This window comes from Microcaecilia unicolor, chromosome 2 (assembly GCF_901765095.1).
Source record: "Microcaecilia unicolor chromosome 2, aMicUni1.1, whole genome shotgun sequence".
NCBI lineage: Eukaryota > Metazoa > Chordata > Amphibia > Gymnophiona > Siphonopidae > Microcaecilia > Microcaecilia unicolor.
Window position 1 is genome coordinate 644,346,331 of NC_044032.1, and position 15,883 is coordinate 644,362,213.

A 15,883-nucleotide genomic window follows, 5' to 3' on the forward strand; every position below is an offset into this window, starting at 1 on the left:
TCCTTATCATATTGCCCAAGATCCTTCTATAACACAAAATGTTTATTTCTAATGTATGTCCACCTTTCATGATGCATTGTAAGCCACATTGAGCCTGCAAAGAGGTGGAAAAATGTGGGATACAAATGCAATAAATAATAATAATAATAAATAATAATAAACGAATCGTCAAAAGACTCTCTTTTCCTGGGCCAACAAATAGAACAGGGAAAAACCTCTTCACCTCACCGCAGACAAGAAAAAACTGAGCGGGAACACTCATGTGACAGGCTCTGGCAAAACTTTTTTATTTTTGCTCTGCAAGAATTTGCCGTTCCTGGGCCGCCATGCATGCCGACCCACATGGGAGAACAAGCAGCCTGTTTGTCCTCGGAGAAAGCGAATGCTACATACCTGTAGAAGGTATTCTCCGAGGACAGCAGGCTGATTGTTCTCACTGATGGGTGACGTCCACGGCAGCCCCTCCAATCGGAATCTTCACTAGCAAAGTCCTTTGCTAGCCCTCGCGGCCCGGCACCGCATGCGCGGCCGTCTTCCCGCCCGAAACCGGCTCGAGCCGGCCAGTCCAGTATGTAGCAAGACAAACTCTTAAGGGAAGACACAACTCCAAAGGGGAGGCGGGACGGGTTTGTGAGAACAATCAGCCTGCTGTCCTCGGAGAATACCTTCTACAGGTATGTAGCATTCGCTTTCTCCGAGGACAAGCAGGCTGCTTGTTCTCACTGATGGGGTATCCCTAGCCCCCAGGCTCACTCAAAACAACAACCATGGTCAATTGGGCCTCGCAACGGCGAGGACATAACAGAAATTGACCTAAAAAATTTACCAACTAACTGAGAGTGTAGCCTGGAACAGAACAAACAGGGCCCTCGGGGGGTGGAGTTGGATCCTAAAGCCCAAACAGGTTCTGAAGAACTGACTGCCCGAACCGACTGTCGCGTCGGGTATCCTGCTGCAGGCAGTAATGGGATGTGAATGTGTGGACAGAAGCCCACGTCGCAGCTTTGCAAATTTCTTCAATGGAGGCTGACTTCAAGTGGGCTACCGACGCAGCCATGGCTCTAACATTATGAGCCGTGACATGACCCTCAAGAGCCAGCCCCGCCTGGGCGTAAGTGAAGGAAATGCAATCTGCTAGCCAATTGGAAATGGTGCGTTTCCCTACAGCCACTCCCCTCCTATTGGGATCAAAAGAAACAAACAATTGGGCGGACTGTCTGTGGGGCTGTGTCCGCTCCAGGTAGAAGGCCAATGCTCTCTTGCAGTCCAATGTGTGCAGCTGACGTTCAGCAGGGCAGGAATGAGGACGGGGAAAGAATGTTGGCAAGACAATTGACTGGTTCAGATGGAACTCCGACACGACCTTTGGCAGGAACTTAGGGTGAGTGCGGAGGACTACTCTGTTATGATGAAATTTGGTGTAAGGGGCCTGGGCTACCAGGGCCTGAAGCTCACTGACTCTACGAGCTGAAGTAACTGCCACCAAGAAAATGACCTTCCAGGTCAAGTACTTCAGATGGCAGGAATTCAGTGGCTCAAAAGGAGGTTTCATCAGCTGGGTGAGAACGACATTGAGATCCCATGACACTGTAGGAGGCTTGACAGGGGGCTTTGACAAAAGCAAACCTCTCATGAAGCGAACAACTAAAGGCTGTCCTGAGATCGGCTTACCTTCCACTTGGTAATGGTATGCACTGATTGCACTAAGATGAACCCTTACGGAGTTGGTCTTAAGACCAGACTCAGACAAGTGCAGAAGGTATTCAAGCAGGGTCTGTGTAGGACAAGAGCGAGGATCTAGGGCCTTGCTGTCACACCAGACGGCAAACCTCCTCCAATGAAAGAAGTAACTTCTCTTAGTGGAGTCTTTCCTGGAAGCAAGCAAGATACGGGAGACACCCTCTGGCAGACCCAAAGAGGCAAAATCTACGCCCTCAACATCCAGGCCATGAGAGCCAGGGACCGGAGGTTGGGATGCAGAAGAGCCCCTTCGTCCTGCGTGATGAGGGTCGGAAAACACTCCAATCTCCACGGTTCTTCGGAGGATAACTCCAGAAGAAGAGGGAACCAGATCTGACGCGGCCAAAAAGGAGCAATCAGGATCATGGTGCCTCGGTCTTGCTTGAGTTTCAACAAAGTCTTCCCCACCAGAGGAATGGGAGGATAAGCATACAGCAGGCCCTCCCCCCAATCGAGGAGGAAGGCATCCGACGCCAGTCTGCCGGTGGCCTGAAGCCTGGAACAGAACTGAGGGACTTTGTGGTTTGCTCGAGATGCGAAGAGATCCACCAAGGGGGTGCCCCACGCTTGGAAGATCTGGCGCACCACTCGGGAGCTGAGCGACCACTCGTGAGGTTGCATAATCCTGCTCAATCTGTCGGCCAGACTGTTGTTTACGCCTGCCAGATATGTGGCTTGGAGCACCATGCCGTACCGGCGAGCCCAGGTCCACATGCTGACGGCTTCCTGACACAGGGGGCGAGATCCGGTGCCCCCCTGCTTGTTTACATAGTACATGGCAACCTGGTTGTCTGTCTGAATTTGAATAATTTGGTGGGACAGCCGATCTCTGAAAGCCTTCAGAGCGTTCCAGATCGCTCGTAACTCCAGAAGATTGATCTGTAGATCGCGTTCTTGGAGGGACCAGCTTCCTTGGGTGTGAAGCCCATCGACATGAGCTCCCCATCCCAGGAGAGACGCATCCGTGGTCAGCACTTTTTGTGGCTGAGGAATTTGGAAGGGACGTCCCAGAGTCAAATTGGTCCAAATCGTCCACCAATACAGGGATTCGAGAAAACTCGTGGACAGGTGGATCACGTCCTCTAGACCTCCAGCGGCCTGATACCACTGGGAGGCTAGGGTCCATTGAGCAGATCTCATGTGAAGGCGGGCCATGGGAGTCACGTGAACTGTGGAGGCCATATGGCCCAGCAATCTCAACATCTGCCGAGCTGTGATCTGCTGGGACGCCCGCACCCGGGAGACGAGGGACAACAAGTTGTTGGCTCTCGTCTCTGGGAGATAGGCGCGAGCCGTCCGAGAATCCAGCAGGGCTCCTATGAATTCGAGGTTCTGCACTGGAAGAAGATGGGACTTTGGGTAATTTATCACAAACCCCAGTAGCTCCAGAAGGCGAATAGTCATCTGCATGGACTGCAGGGCTCCTGCCTCGGACGTGTTCTTTACCAGCCAATCGTCGAGATATGGGAACACGTGTACTCCCAGCCTGCGAAGTGCCGCTGCTACCACAGCTAGGCACTTTGTGAACACCCTGGGCGCAGAGGCGAGCCCAAAGGGTAGCACACAGTACTGGAAGTGGCGTGTGCCCAACTGAAATCGCAGATACTGTCTGTGAGCTGGCAGTATCGGGATATGTGTGTAGGCATCCTTCAAGTCCAGAGAGCATAGCCAATCGTTTTGCTGAATCATGGGGAGAAGGGTGCCCAGGGAAAGCATCCTGAACTTTTCTTTTATGAGATATTTGTTCAGGGCCCTTAGGTCTAGGATGGGACGCATCCCCCCTGTTTTCTTTTCCACAAGGAAGTACCTGGAATAGAATCCCAGCCCTTCTTGCCCGGATGGCACGGGCTCGACCGCATTGGCGCTGAGAAGGGCGGAGAGTTCCTCTGCAAGTACCCTCTTGTGCTGGAAGCTGTAAGACTGAGCTCCCGGCCTGACGATGCACCACCGTCCGACGACATCAGCAGACGAGGTCCCGGTACCACCGACGTCGATGCAGCTATCCGATGTCTCGGCGCCGATGCAGAGGCCCGATGCCTCGATGCACTCGATGCAAGGGCGGCCGAGGAAGATGGTCTGGACGCTGACGACGTCGATGCACTCGAAGATCCCGGTGCCGATGCCGACGAAGAGCCCGAGAACAAAACGTTCCACTGGGCTAGTCTCGCTACCTGAGTCCGCCTTTGAAGCAGGGAACACAGACTACAGTTCTGAGGGCGGTGCTCGGCCCCCAGACACTGAAGACACGACGAGTGTCGATCAGTGAGCGAGATAACCCGGGCGCACTGGGTGCACTTTTTGAAGCCGCTGGAAGGCTTCGATGTCATGGGCGGAAAAATCACGCCGGCGAAATCAAAGTCCGAAATGACGGAAAAAGAGCACCAAAACTTTAGAGGGAGAAAATCTCGACCGAGGCCGAAAAGAGGCCTACCCCGACGACGAAAGAAAACTTATCGGGGCCAAAAGCTGGAAATACGGGGAGGATTGAAACGAAACCCGGTGGAGGGGTTCCGGAGCACTTCCCGAGTACAAGGAAAGCTTTTATGAAGAAAAAAACACGTTCAACAATATGGACGCGCGAGGTCGACTCTCCGGGGCTCGACACGGCGAAAAATACGACCGTACCGAGTGCGGACAAAAGAAGACTGGCCGGCTCGAGCCGGTTTCGGGCGGGAAGACGGCCGCGCATGCGCGGTGCGCGCGGGCTAGCAAAGGACTTTGCTAGTGAAGATTCCGATTGGAGGGGCTGCCGTGGACGTCACCCATCAGTGAGAACAAGCAGCCTGCTTGTCCTCGGAGAAATCTCATTACCTTCCAAGATTTTTAACTGTATCAAAGTTATCCACCCATTCCCTAAAACCACCCTTATCCCCTCATCATTACAACCCCCTAAAAAAAAAACCCACACACACAAACACAAAAACCTTAAACCCATAAAAATATCTAAATTGATCCAATGAGAGTGTGAACATTTCAACATTACCACACTACCAGAATAATCATTAAAGACACTTTTCTAAAAGGCAGCTCCATATCTTCTCCCATTTAGGTAAAGTCTTCATGTGCTCTACAGTTAGACGTTCATTTCATAAACATAATGCAATTGTTTAACCATTTGGAAACTGGGGGAGGAGAAGCAACCTTTTCCCTACACTGCTATAGTTAGCTTAGCTACATTAACACAATGATGAGCTAAAAATTGTTTAGCTTTAGGAAGATCAGGCACCAATTTTTTTTACAAGTAAATTCCCAGATCCCAGGGAATAGTAACACTCAGCCAAAATTGTAAGTAACTGCATACCGCCTTCCAGAACACTTGCACTTTTCAACAAGACTACCAGATGTGGCCTATGGTACCCCGCTCGCCACAATTATGTCAACAAAAAGATGAAGCTGGTGGGACTATATTGAAGCTATTACTTTTTTGGTCTATCCGCAAATAGATTTTGCTTAAATTTTGCCAAGGCACAACTGCTCTTCCTCTCTGATTGAAATGTGTCATATTTTCCTACTATGTTTGTGTTTGAGGGAACTGACATTTCTATTTCCAGAGAAATGCATTATTTGGAAGCCATTCTGGATTGTACCTCTTCAGAATGCTATTCAGAATGTTTTTTTTTTTTAAATTAAAAACTCTAAAGTATCATGAATCTGTATTTGGACGTTTTTCTCACAAAACTGTCCCAATTGGTATTTTCAAAACCAATTTTTAGACAGTTTTCTATGAAGACCATCAGAAGTGCATTCAAAGCACATGGGGGCATGTCACGGGTGGAATCTCGGCATTCCTAACACTTGGACGTTTTTCTGCCATAATGAAACAACACAAAAACATCCAGGGCAATAAGTTGGATGTTTTGTTCTAGACCTGTTTCAAGCCACAAAAAAGTGCCCTAAATGACCAGATGACCACTGGAGGGAATCAGGGATAACCTCCCCTTACTACTATCCTAGTGGTCACTAACCCCCTCCCACCCCCAAAAAACGTGATTAAAAACATTACTTGCCAGCCTCAGATGTTAGCCTCAGGTCCATTAGAGCAGCATGCAAGTCCATGGAGTAGTCTAGTAGCAGATGCAGTGCACTGCAGACAGGTGGACCCAGGCCCATACCACTCCCTACCTGTTACAATTGTGATGGAAACTGTGAACCCTCCAAAACTCACCAGAAACCCACTGTACCCACATATAGGTGCCCCCTTCACCCATAAGGGCTATTGTAGTGGTGTACACTTGGGGATAGTGAGTTTTGGTTGGATTTTAGGGGTCTCAGCAAACAAGATAAGGGGGCAACGGTGAGATATGTCCCACTGCTCTCCTGGGATGCCTGTGTGGCCAGTCTTCTAAGAATGCTGGCTCCTCCTACATCCTAATGGTTGATTTTGTGCGTTTTTCACTTGGATATTTTTTATTTCAAAAAGATCCAAGAGCACAACATCATCTAGCAAATAGACATTTTTCTGTTTTGAAAATGGCTATATTCCTCACTTGAATTTTGGACATTTTTATCAAAACGTCCAAAGTTGGACATAGATGTTGTATCAAAAATGCTCCTCTATATCACCTTAAGAATTCTTTTTAAGGTCATGTGAGTTTTCATACTGTCGTGCAGTCTTATGTTACTCCATTGTTTGATTATTGTAATGATTTATTTCTTGGACTCTCAAAAGCAATCGTTGGGTGCTTTACAAGTTGCTCAAAATGCAACTGGATGACTGATTACTAAAATTTCTCATTTTGCACATATTACTTTAACTTTGAAGAATCTAAATTGGCTTCCTATTTTATGGAAAATTCATTTTAAAATTCTAGTGTTACATGATGGCCCACTCTGTCTGCTAGTTCTTTAAAATTATACTGATCTGCTAGAACATGATGGGGGTTTTTTTCACCGTATTAGAAGATGAATATTGAACAGCTTTTTTTTTTTTATTATTGTCGAAGGCCCCAGTATATGGAACACCTTGCTTTAACAATTATCTTTAGCATCATCTTTCCTTTCCTTGTGGAAATAGTTAAAAAGCACATTTTTTTCAGTAAGCGTTTTCTTCAGATTTTTAAGATATTAGGATATAACTTTTACAGCTGATGGTTTTAATTTTATCTTTATTAAAGCTCATTGTTCATTGTTTACTGTATTTAGTTTTTGCTGTAATGCTTATTTTATGTAATATATTTTAGGATTATGGGCCCTGTTTACTAAGGTGCACTAGCATTTTTAGCAGCACTAGACACTAGAGACGCCCATATATTCCTATGGGTGTCTCTAGCGTTAGCGCACGCTAAAAATACTAGCGCACCTATAGCACGGCTTAGTAAACAGGGCCCTAAGTATGTTAAAAATCACAAGGATAAAAAGTAATCATCAACCTTAACATATAGTTTGTGATTTGCACGTAGTAACAAAATATTGACTTTTTATTGACCTGCAGAAAAACAGGTACTTAGTTCCCTACCTACAAAATTGTATTTCTATTTCCTATGGATTTTCAACTTACTTCGCGAGTTCTCTCTTCCACGCCCTCGACCTCTTCCTCTCCCTCTTCCTCGACCTCGGAAGCTTCCTCGGATGTTGCCACCCTCGCTTCTCACACTGGACACCTCATCAAGATCATCCCTCTTCTCACGTCTCCAGCCTTATTAGAGAACCACAATTAAGGAGGATATAAAACATCTTGTTCTTTGCATGTCTTTAAATGACTAACAAACACCTACAAAACAACTTTCTGGACATAAACCTATCTGAACACATATTCTTATACAGTCAAGTACTGAGCATGATGTAAATAGGAACAAGAAACATAGTTTGAAATGTCTATATGCGAATGCCAGAAGCCTAAGAAATAAGATGGGAGAGTTAGAATATATTGCACTAAATGAAAAATTAGATATAATAGGCATCTCTGAGACCTGGTGGAAGGAGGATAACCAGTGGGACACTGGCAAACCGGGGTAAAAATTATATCATAGTGATAGGGTGGATCAAATTGGTGGAGGGGTAGCGTTGTATGTTAAGGAGGGCCTTGAATCAAACAGATTGAAAATTCTGCAGGAGACAAAACACATCTTGGAATCACTATGGATTGAAATTCCATGTGCAAAGGGGCTAAAGGACAGTGATAGGAGTGTACTACCATCCGCTTGGCCAGGATGAACAGATGGATGCAGAAATGTTAAAGGAAATTAGGGACGCAAACAAACTGGGCAACACGATAATAATGGGTGATTTCAATTACCCCGATATTGACTGGATAAATGTAACATCGGGGCATGCTAGGGAGGTAAAATTCCTTGACGAAATCAAGGACTGCTTTATGGAGCAGTTGGTACAAGAGCCAACAAGAGGAGGAAAAATTCTAGACCTAGTCCTTAGTGGAGCGCATGATCTGGTGCGGAAGGTAATGGTGATGGGGCCGCTTGATAACAGTGATCATAATAAGATCAGATTTGATATTAGCTTTGAAGTATAAACAGGAAATCCAATCTGTTAGTGTTTAACTTTCAAAAAGGAGACTATGATAAAATGAGAAGAACGGTGAAAAAAAAAACTTAGAGGAGCGGCTGCGAGGGTGAAAAATTTACATCAGGCGAGGATGCTATTCAAAAATATCATCCTGGTAGCCCAGGCCAAATATATTCCATTTATTAAAAAAGGAGGGAGGAAGACCAAATGACAGCCGGCATGGTTAAAAAGTGAGATGAAGGAAGCTATTAGAGCTAAAAGAAAATCCTTCAGAAAATGGAAGAAGGAACTGACTGAAAATAATAAGAAACAGCATTCAAATGCAAAGTGCTGATAAGGAAGGCAAAGAGGGACTTTGAAAAAAAAAAAGATTACGTTGGAAGCAAAAACACATTGTAAAAATTTTTTTAGGTATATTAAAAGCAAGAAGCCGGCAAAACAATCGGTTGGATGACCACTAGATGACCGAGGGATAAAAAGGGCGATCAGGGAAGACAAAGTAGAGGAGTGGCCTAGTGGTTAGGGTGGTGGACTTTGGTCCTGGGGAACTGAGGAACTGAGTTCGATTCCTACTTCAGGCACAGGCAGCTCCTTGTGACTCTGGGCAAGTCACTTAATCCTCCATTGCCCCATGTAAGCCGCATTGAGCCTGCCATGAGTGGGAAAGCGCGGGGTACAAATGTAACAAAACAAAAAAAAAACCAAAGCCGTAGCAGACAGATTAAATGAATTCTTTGCTTCAGTCTTCACCGAGGAAGATTTGGTAGAGATACCTGTGCCAGAATTGGCAGACCTGAGCTGTGATAGGGAAAGACACTGTGGTGGCACAGGTTTGACCGCATCAGCCTGTAAAAGGCCAGTTTCCTAAACAAGTACCTGCTTGTACAGAGAGCTAATTAATGATGTTCTTGGTGGGCAATTTGGTAGTTTCTGACGCCAATGAAGTGTATAACCGAGACAGAATATTTGAAGAACACACCGGTCAGAGGATACGAGGCATTTTTGATGGAGAAAACCTAGTCTCCTTCCTACCAGAAGGACATCCAGGAAAGTTGCTTGGACTGTGGCTATGCTCTCCTGGAGCCAGTCAAAATCCCATCCCTTGCTTTGACTGGGGAGTCAGTTGAGGCTTCTGAGGGTGGGACTGACAAGAACGAGAGCAGGCAGCAGACACGTACACCACTGAGAGTAGTAGGTTCGTCACCTAGGCCCACTTGAAAATCTCCTAGTTGAGAAGGATGCTGAGAACTGGATGGTGTCTGTTTTTCTTGATGAGGTTATTTATTTTTATTTATTTAGATTTTGCTCACACCTTTTTCAGTAGCAGCTCAAGGTGAGTTACATTCAGGTACTCTGGATGTTTCACTGACCCAGGAGGGCTCACAATCTAAGTTTGTACCTGAGGTAATGGAGGGTTAAGTGACTTGCCCAAGATCACAAGGAGCAGCAGTGGGCCAGCCACCTCTGGATTGCAAGACCGGTGCTCTAACCACTAGGCCACTCCTCCAGGAGGTTAGCGACCTCCTCCATCTTGTCCTTAAAAAGATCGTCTCCTTGGTAATGTACATTCACTAATCTCTCCTGAACTGCTGGTTCTAGGTCAGACACATGCAGCAATGAGAGTCTGCACTAGTGCTGTCCGATTTGGCAAAAAAAATTTTGATTTGATTCACTCTTTTAATATTAATCTATTTTTCAATTTGATTCAGTTCTTTAAAGTTGCTATCAATAAACAGAAAATAAAATTCATTTTTCTACCTTTGTTGTCTGTTTTTTTAATTTTTTGCAATCGTGTTGGGTCCAGTCTCTGGTTTCTGCTTTCTTCTGTTTTCTCTTAATTCTTTCTCCAGTGTCTCCCCCTTCCATCCAGCATCAGCTCTCCTTCTCTTCCCTTCCATCCAGTGTCTGCTTTCCTTCTCTGCCCTCTCTCTCCAGTCCCCACATCTTCCATTCAGCCTCTGTCCCCTCTATGTTTCAGTTTCCCCCCAATCAGTTTTATTGATCTGTGCACAAATAGCCTTGACTTCCTTGATTTTGTTAACTATTATTCATTCATCTGCAGACTTCATGTGCAAAAGTACTTATTTTAAGACTATCATGGATACAGCTCTAAAGATTGCCAGCCAGAGAGTTACAAAATCAGGGTTTTTAAAACACTCTTATGTGAGCTTGATATGTGGTATTTTGCTTTCCAAAGTGGAACTAGCTCAGCAAGGAAAAACTATTAATGTTTCTAAGATCACCAACTGGAAATTAAAGGCTTTTAGAAGAAAGAAATTGGCATTACCAAGAGGGACCACATCCTTTAAGCACCATACATGTCGAAGTCAGGATTTTAAAATGAATTCTGAGATAGAACTAATGACAGCTAAGGAAAATAGTATATGCGCATAGTACCTTACTACCTATAATTACTGTGGCTGAAATGTTTTGAGTTAATCGCAATTTCCAATTAAGCCTAGCCGATAGGCTAATGTTCAGGGCACTACAGTATCTCTGTGAAAGTACAAGTGTCTGCGCAACTGCTCTCAGCTCAGGCACTCCTAAAAATGAGCACAGCTGCCTAGTCAAGCATTTATACTTGGGTCTATGGCACTTTGCTTCAGTAGGACTGGATGTGGACAATAAGCCCAAACAAATCAAGTTTATCTGGGGGAGCGGAGGCATGTCCTGGAACTCCTAGCTCATTTGAGGGCAAATTCAACTACCAAAGAATAGTAAAGCAGCTAAGCCCTTCCCAGTTCTTTGTCAGTGCATCTGTAAGAATAGGGTGTAATAGAACCATGACCCCTTCCCTTATGTAAGTGATAGGAGAAGTGCCAAAATGGCATAGTGAGGCTCAAGGGTGAAGGGGAGGAATATGTAGAAGCTGATAAGGATAAAGCTGAACTGCTTAACAATTATTTCTGTTCTATGTTCACAGATGAAAGGCCAGGTATTCTCCGAGGACAGCAGGCTGATTGTTCTCACATGTGGGTCGACGTCCACGTCGGCCCGGGAATCTGCATTTTGCAAAAGCAAAAAATAAACAAAGTTTTGCCAGAGTTTTCTGGCACGCGTGCGCGGACTGAATATCTGCCCACCGCGCGAGCGTGTCTCCTCAATTAAAACAAAAAGCATAAGAAATAATAAATGACTCCAAAGGAGAGGTGGGAGGGTTTGTGAGAACAGCCAGCCTGCTATCCTCGGAGAAGACCTGCTACAGGTAAGTATCTTCACTTTCTCCGAGGACAAGCAGGCTGCTTGTTCACACATGTGGGGTATCTCTAGCATCCAGGCTCACACAACGCAATGAACATTGGACAATTGGGCCTCACAACGGTGAAGACATAACATAGATTGACCTGAAACTATATACAGCTAGCTGAGAGTGCAGCCTGGAATAGAATAAAAACGGGTCTAGGGGGGAGGAATTGGATTCAAAACCCCAAACAGATTCTGTAGCACTGACTGTCCAAACCGACTGTCGCGTCGGATATCCTGCTGAAGGCAGTAGTGTGATGTGAATGTGTGGACTGATGACCACGTTGCAGCCTTGCAAATCTCTTCAATGGAGGCTGACTTTAAGTAAGCCACCGACGCAACTATGGCTCTAACATTATGAGCCGTGACATGGCCCTCCAGAGTCAGCCCATCTTGGGCATAAGTGAAGGAAATGCAATCTGCTAGCCAATTTGAGATTGTGCGTTTTCCGATGGCAACTCCCCTCCAAATGGGATCAAAAGAAACAAACAACTGGGCGGACTGTCTGAAGGGCTTCATCCGCTCCATGTAAAAGGCCAATGCTCTCTTGCAGTCTAAGGTGTACAAACTGCTTTCGCCAAGGTGGGCATGAGGTCGGGGAAAAAATGTTGCCAAGACAATTGACTGGTTCAGATGGAACTCAGACACCACCTTCGGTAGGAACTTAGGGTGCGTGCGGAGGACTACTCTGTTGTGATGAAACTTAGTATAATGTGAATCCACCACTAGGGCCTGAAGCTCACTGACCCTACGAATTGAAGTAACAGCCTCCAAAAAAATGACCTTTCAGATGGCAGGAATTCAATGGCTCAAAAGGAGCTTTCATCAGCTGGGTGAGATCGACGTTGAGATCCCATGACACTGGTGCAGGTTTGACAGGGGGCTTTGACAAAAGCAAACCTCTCATAAAGCGAACAACTAAAGTCTGTCCAGAGATAGGCTTACCCTCTACACGCTGATGATAAGCACTAATTGCGCTGAGGTGAACTCTTACGGAGTTGGTCTTGAGACCAGACTCTGACAAGTGTAGAAGGTATTCAAGCAAGGTCTGTGTAGGACAAGAAAGAGGATCTAGGGCCTTGCTGTCACACCAGATGGCAAACCTCTCCATTTGAAAGAGTATCACCTCTTTGTGGGATCTTTTCTGGAAGCAAGCAAGACCCAGGAGATACCCTCTGAAAGACCCAAGGAGGCAAATTCTAAGCTCGCAACATCCAGGCCATGACAGCCAGAGACTGGAGGTTGGTATGTAGAAGCGACCCCTCGTTCTGGGTAATGAAGGTTGGAAAACACTCCAAACTCCATAGCTCTTCGGAGGACAACTCCAGAAGAAGAGGGAACCAAATCTGGCGTGAGCAGAAGGGTGCAAACAGGATCATGGTTCCGCGGTCTTGCTTGAGTTTCAGCAAAGTCTTCCCTACTAAAAGTATGGGAGGATACGCATACAGAAGGCCTGTTCCCCAATGAAGGAGAAAGGCATCTGACGCTAGTCTGTCGTGGGCTTGAAGCCTAGAACAGAACTGCGGGACCTTGTGATTGATCTGAGTGGCAAAAAGATCCACTAGGGGGTGCCCCATACTCGGAAGATCTTGCAGACTACGCCCATATTCAGTGACCACTCGTGAGGTTGCATTACCCTGCTCAGTCTGTTGGCCAGACTGTTGTTTACTCCTGCCAGATAAGAGGCTTGAAGAAACATGCCATGACGGCGTGCCCAAAGCCACATCTGAACAGCTTCCTGACACAGAGGGCGAGATCCGGTGCCCCACTGCTTGTTGGTGTAATACATTGCAACCTGATTGTCTGTTTGAATCAAGATGATTTGGTTGGACAGCCAATCTCTGAAAGCCTTTAGAGCGTTCCAGATCGCACGTAATTCCAGGAGTTGGATCTGAATACCTGTTTCCCGGAAGGCCCAGGCTCCTTGAGTGTGAAGCTCATCTACATGAGCTCTCCACCCTAGAAGGGATGAATCCGTTTGTCAGCACTTTTTGTGGCTGAGGAATTTGGAATGGTCGTCCCGTGGTCAAATTGGATCAGATCATCCACCACTGAAGAGAATTTAAAAAATCGGTGGACAGTCGGATCACATCCTCCAGATTCCCTGTAGCTTGATACCACTGGGAAGCTAGGGACCATTTAGTTGATCTCATATGCAGACATGCCTTGGGTGTTACATGAGCTGTGGAGGCCATGTGGCCCAGAAGTCTCAACATCTGCCGAGCTGTGATCTGCTGAGATGCTCGAACTGTGGACACCAGGGACAGGAGGTTGTCTGCCCTTGTCTCAGGAAGATAAACCCAAGCTGTCTTTGTGTCCAGAGGTGCTGCAATGAATTCTAATTTTTGGACAGGAGTGATATGGGACTTGGAGTAATTTATTACGAACCCCAAAAGCTCTAGCACCTGTATAGTCATTCGCATGGACTGCAGAGCACCTGCCTCCGAGGTGCTCTTCACCAGCCAATCGTCCAGATAAGGAAACACATGCACTCCCAGTCTGCGTAGTGATGCTGCGACTACTGCTAGACACTTTGTAAACACTCTGGGCACAGACGCCAGGCCAAAAGCAGTAAAAGTGCTGTGTTCCCAGCCGAAATCGATGATACTTCCTGTGAGCTGGAAGTATCGAGATGTGTGTGTAAGCATCCTTCAAGTCCAGAGAGCATAGCCAATCGTTCTCCTGAATCATGGGAAGAAGGGTGCCCAGGGAAACCATCCTGAACTTTTCTTGGACTAGGAATTTGTTCAGGGCCTTTAGGTCTAGGATGGAATGCATCCCCCCTGTTTTCTTTTGCACAAGTAACTGGAATAGAATCCCAGCCCTTCTTCCCCTGGTGGAATGGGTTCGACCGTATGGGTCTTTAGAAGTGTGGAGAGTTCCTCTGCAAGTACCTGCTTGTGCTGGGAGCTGTACGAATGAGCTCCCGGTGTGCAATTTGGAGGTTTAGATTCCAGATTGAGGGTGTATCCTTACCGGACTATTTGATGAACCCACCGGTCGGAGGTTATGAGAGGCCACCTTTGGTGAAAAAGCATTAACCTCCCCCCAACCGGCAAGTCGTCTGGTATGGACACTTTTACTGTGGTTCTGCTTAACTGGAGCCAGTCAAAAGCTCGTCTCTTGCTGAGCCTGACTAGGCTGTCGAGAAGCTGGAGTATACCTATGCCTAGCATATGAATAGGGAGCACTCCATTTCCCTCCAAAAAACCTCCTAGTTTAGGAGATTGTAGCAGAAGGCGCCCGGCGGGAGAGAGAACCCATAGCATCATTATGCTTCTTGATATGGTCAACAAGATCCTCTACTTTTTCACCAAAAAGGTTGTCCCCCTGGCAAAGTACATCCGCCATCCACTGCTGGACCAAATGATCCAGGTCACAGACATGCAGCCATGAGAGTCTGCGCATCACTATACCTTGAGCAGCGATTCTGGATGCCACATTCCTGGCCAGGAATTTACAATACGCCTTCTGCTGCCTGACCATCTGGCAAAAAGGCTCGGCCTGCTCTGGAGGGAGGGCATCAACCAAGCAAGACACCTGCCTCACTGACTTCTGCAAGTGGACGCTTGTGAAGAGCTGGTAAGACTGGATTCGGGCGACGAGCAGAGCGGCTTGATACGTCTTCCTCCCAAAAGAATCCAAGGTTCTAGCTTCTCTGCCTGGGGGCGCCGAGGCATAGTCTCTAGTACTTTTGGCTCTTTTGAGGGCGGAGTCCATGGAATTGTGGGGTAACTGAGACCTCATCAATCCAGGCTCATCGTGGATTTGATATTGGGAAAAAGGTTCCTTCGGGATCACGGGGCCAGACAGAGGGAACGACCAGTTCCGCAAAAGGACTTCCTTCAGTACCTTATGTAGAGGAGCCGTCACAGCCTCTTTAGGTGGAGAAATATAGTCTAGGACCTCAAGCATCTCAGCTCTAGGCTCATCCTCAACCTCCATAGGGAATGGAATGGCCATAGCCATTTCCTGAACAAAAGAGGTAAAGGACAGACTCTCCGGAGGAGATAGTCTCCTTTCAGGTGGAGAGGAAGGCTCAGAGGGAATCCCATACGACTCATCAGAAGAAAGTATCTGGGATCTCCCTCTGACTCCCACGAACGCTCCTCTTCAGTATTGGATAATACCTTTCTCAGGGAACTCAGAGACTGAGCCTGCCTCGATGCCGAGGATCAACATTCTTGATGGCGATGCCAAGAGGCCGACGCCTGCATAGACTGCGGTGAAGCTTCCTCCACCGGTCGAAGGGGAGTCGACCTGGGTGTCGAGGACGGGGACCTCACCGCAGGCTAAGGGCCAAACGCCGCTGAAGCAGACGGTACAGAAAGCACAAGCACCTCAGACACCAAAGCAGACCGAAACAGCAGTCCTTTCAGAAGCGTTGAGAGCCGCCATCGGAGAAGGCTGCAGGGTCGGTGGAACACCCACTGGATGC

At 46.9% G+C, this 15,883-nt stretch overlaps 1 protein-coding gene across 7 annotated transcripts in view; it reads right to left on the minus strand.

Moving 5' to 3' along the window:
• The window catches only part of LARP1B (La ribonucleoprotein domain family member 1B), a 603,652-nt gene that overhangs the window by 421,503 nt on the left and 166,266 nt on the right, over nucleotides 1-15,883 (minus strand). For all 7 annotated transcript variants that reach the window (XR_003940744.1, XR_003940743.1, XM_030191742.1 and 4 more), the window contains one exon: nucleotides 7,238-7,375. Coding sequence is in view for 5 of the 7 variants with exons in the window: in XM_030191742.1 (XP_030047602.1) it covers nucleotides 7,238-7,375 (138 nt within the window). In the remaining 2 variants the exon portion in view is untranslated. The remainder of the gene's footprint in view (nucleotides 1-7,237; nucleotides 7,376-15,883) is intronic.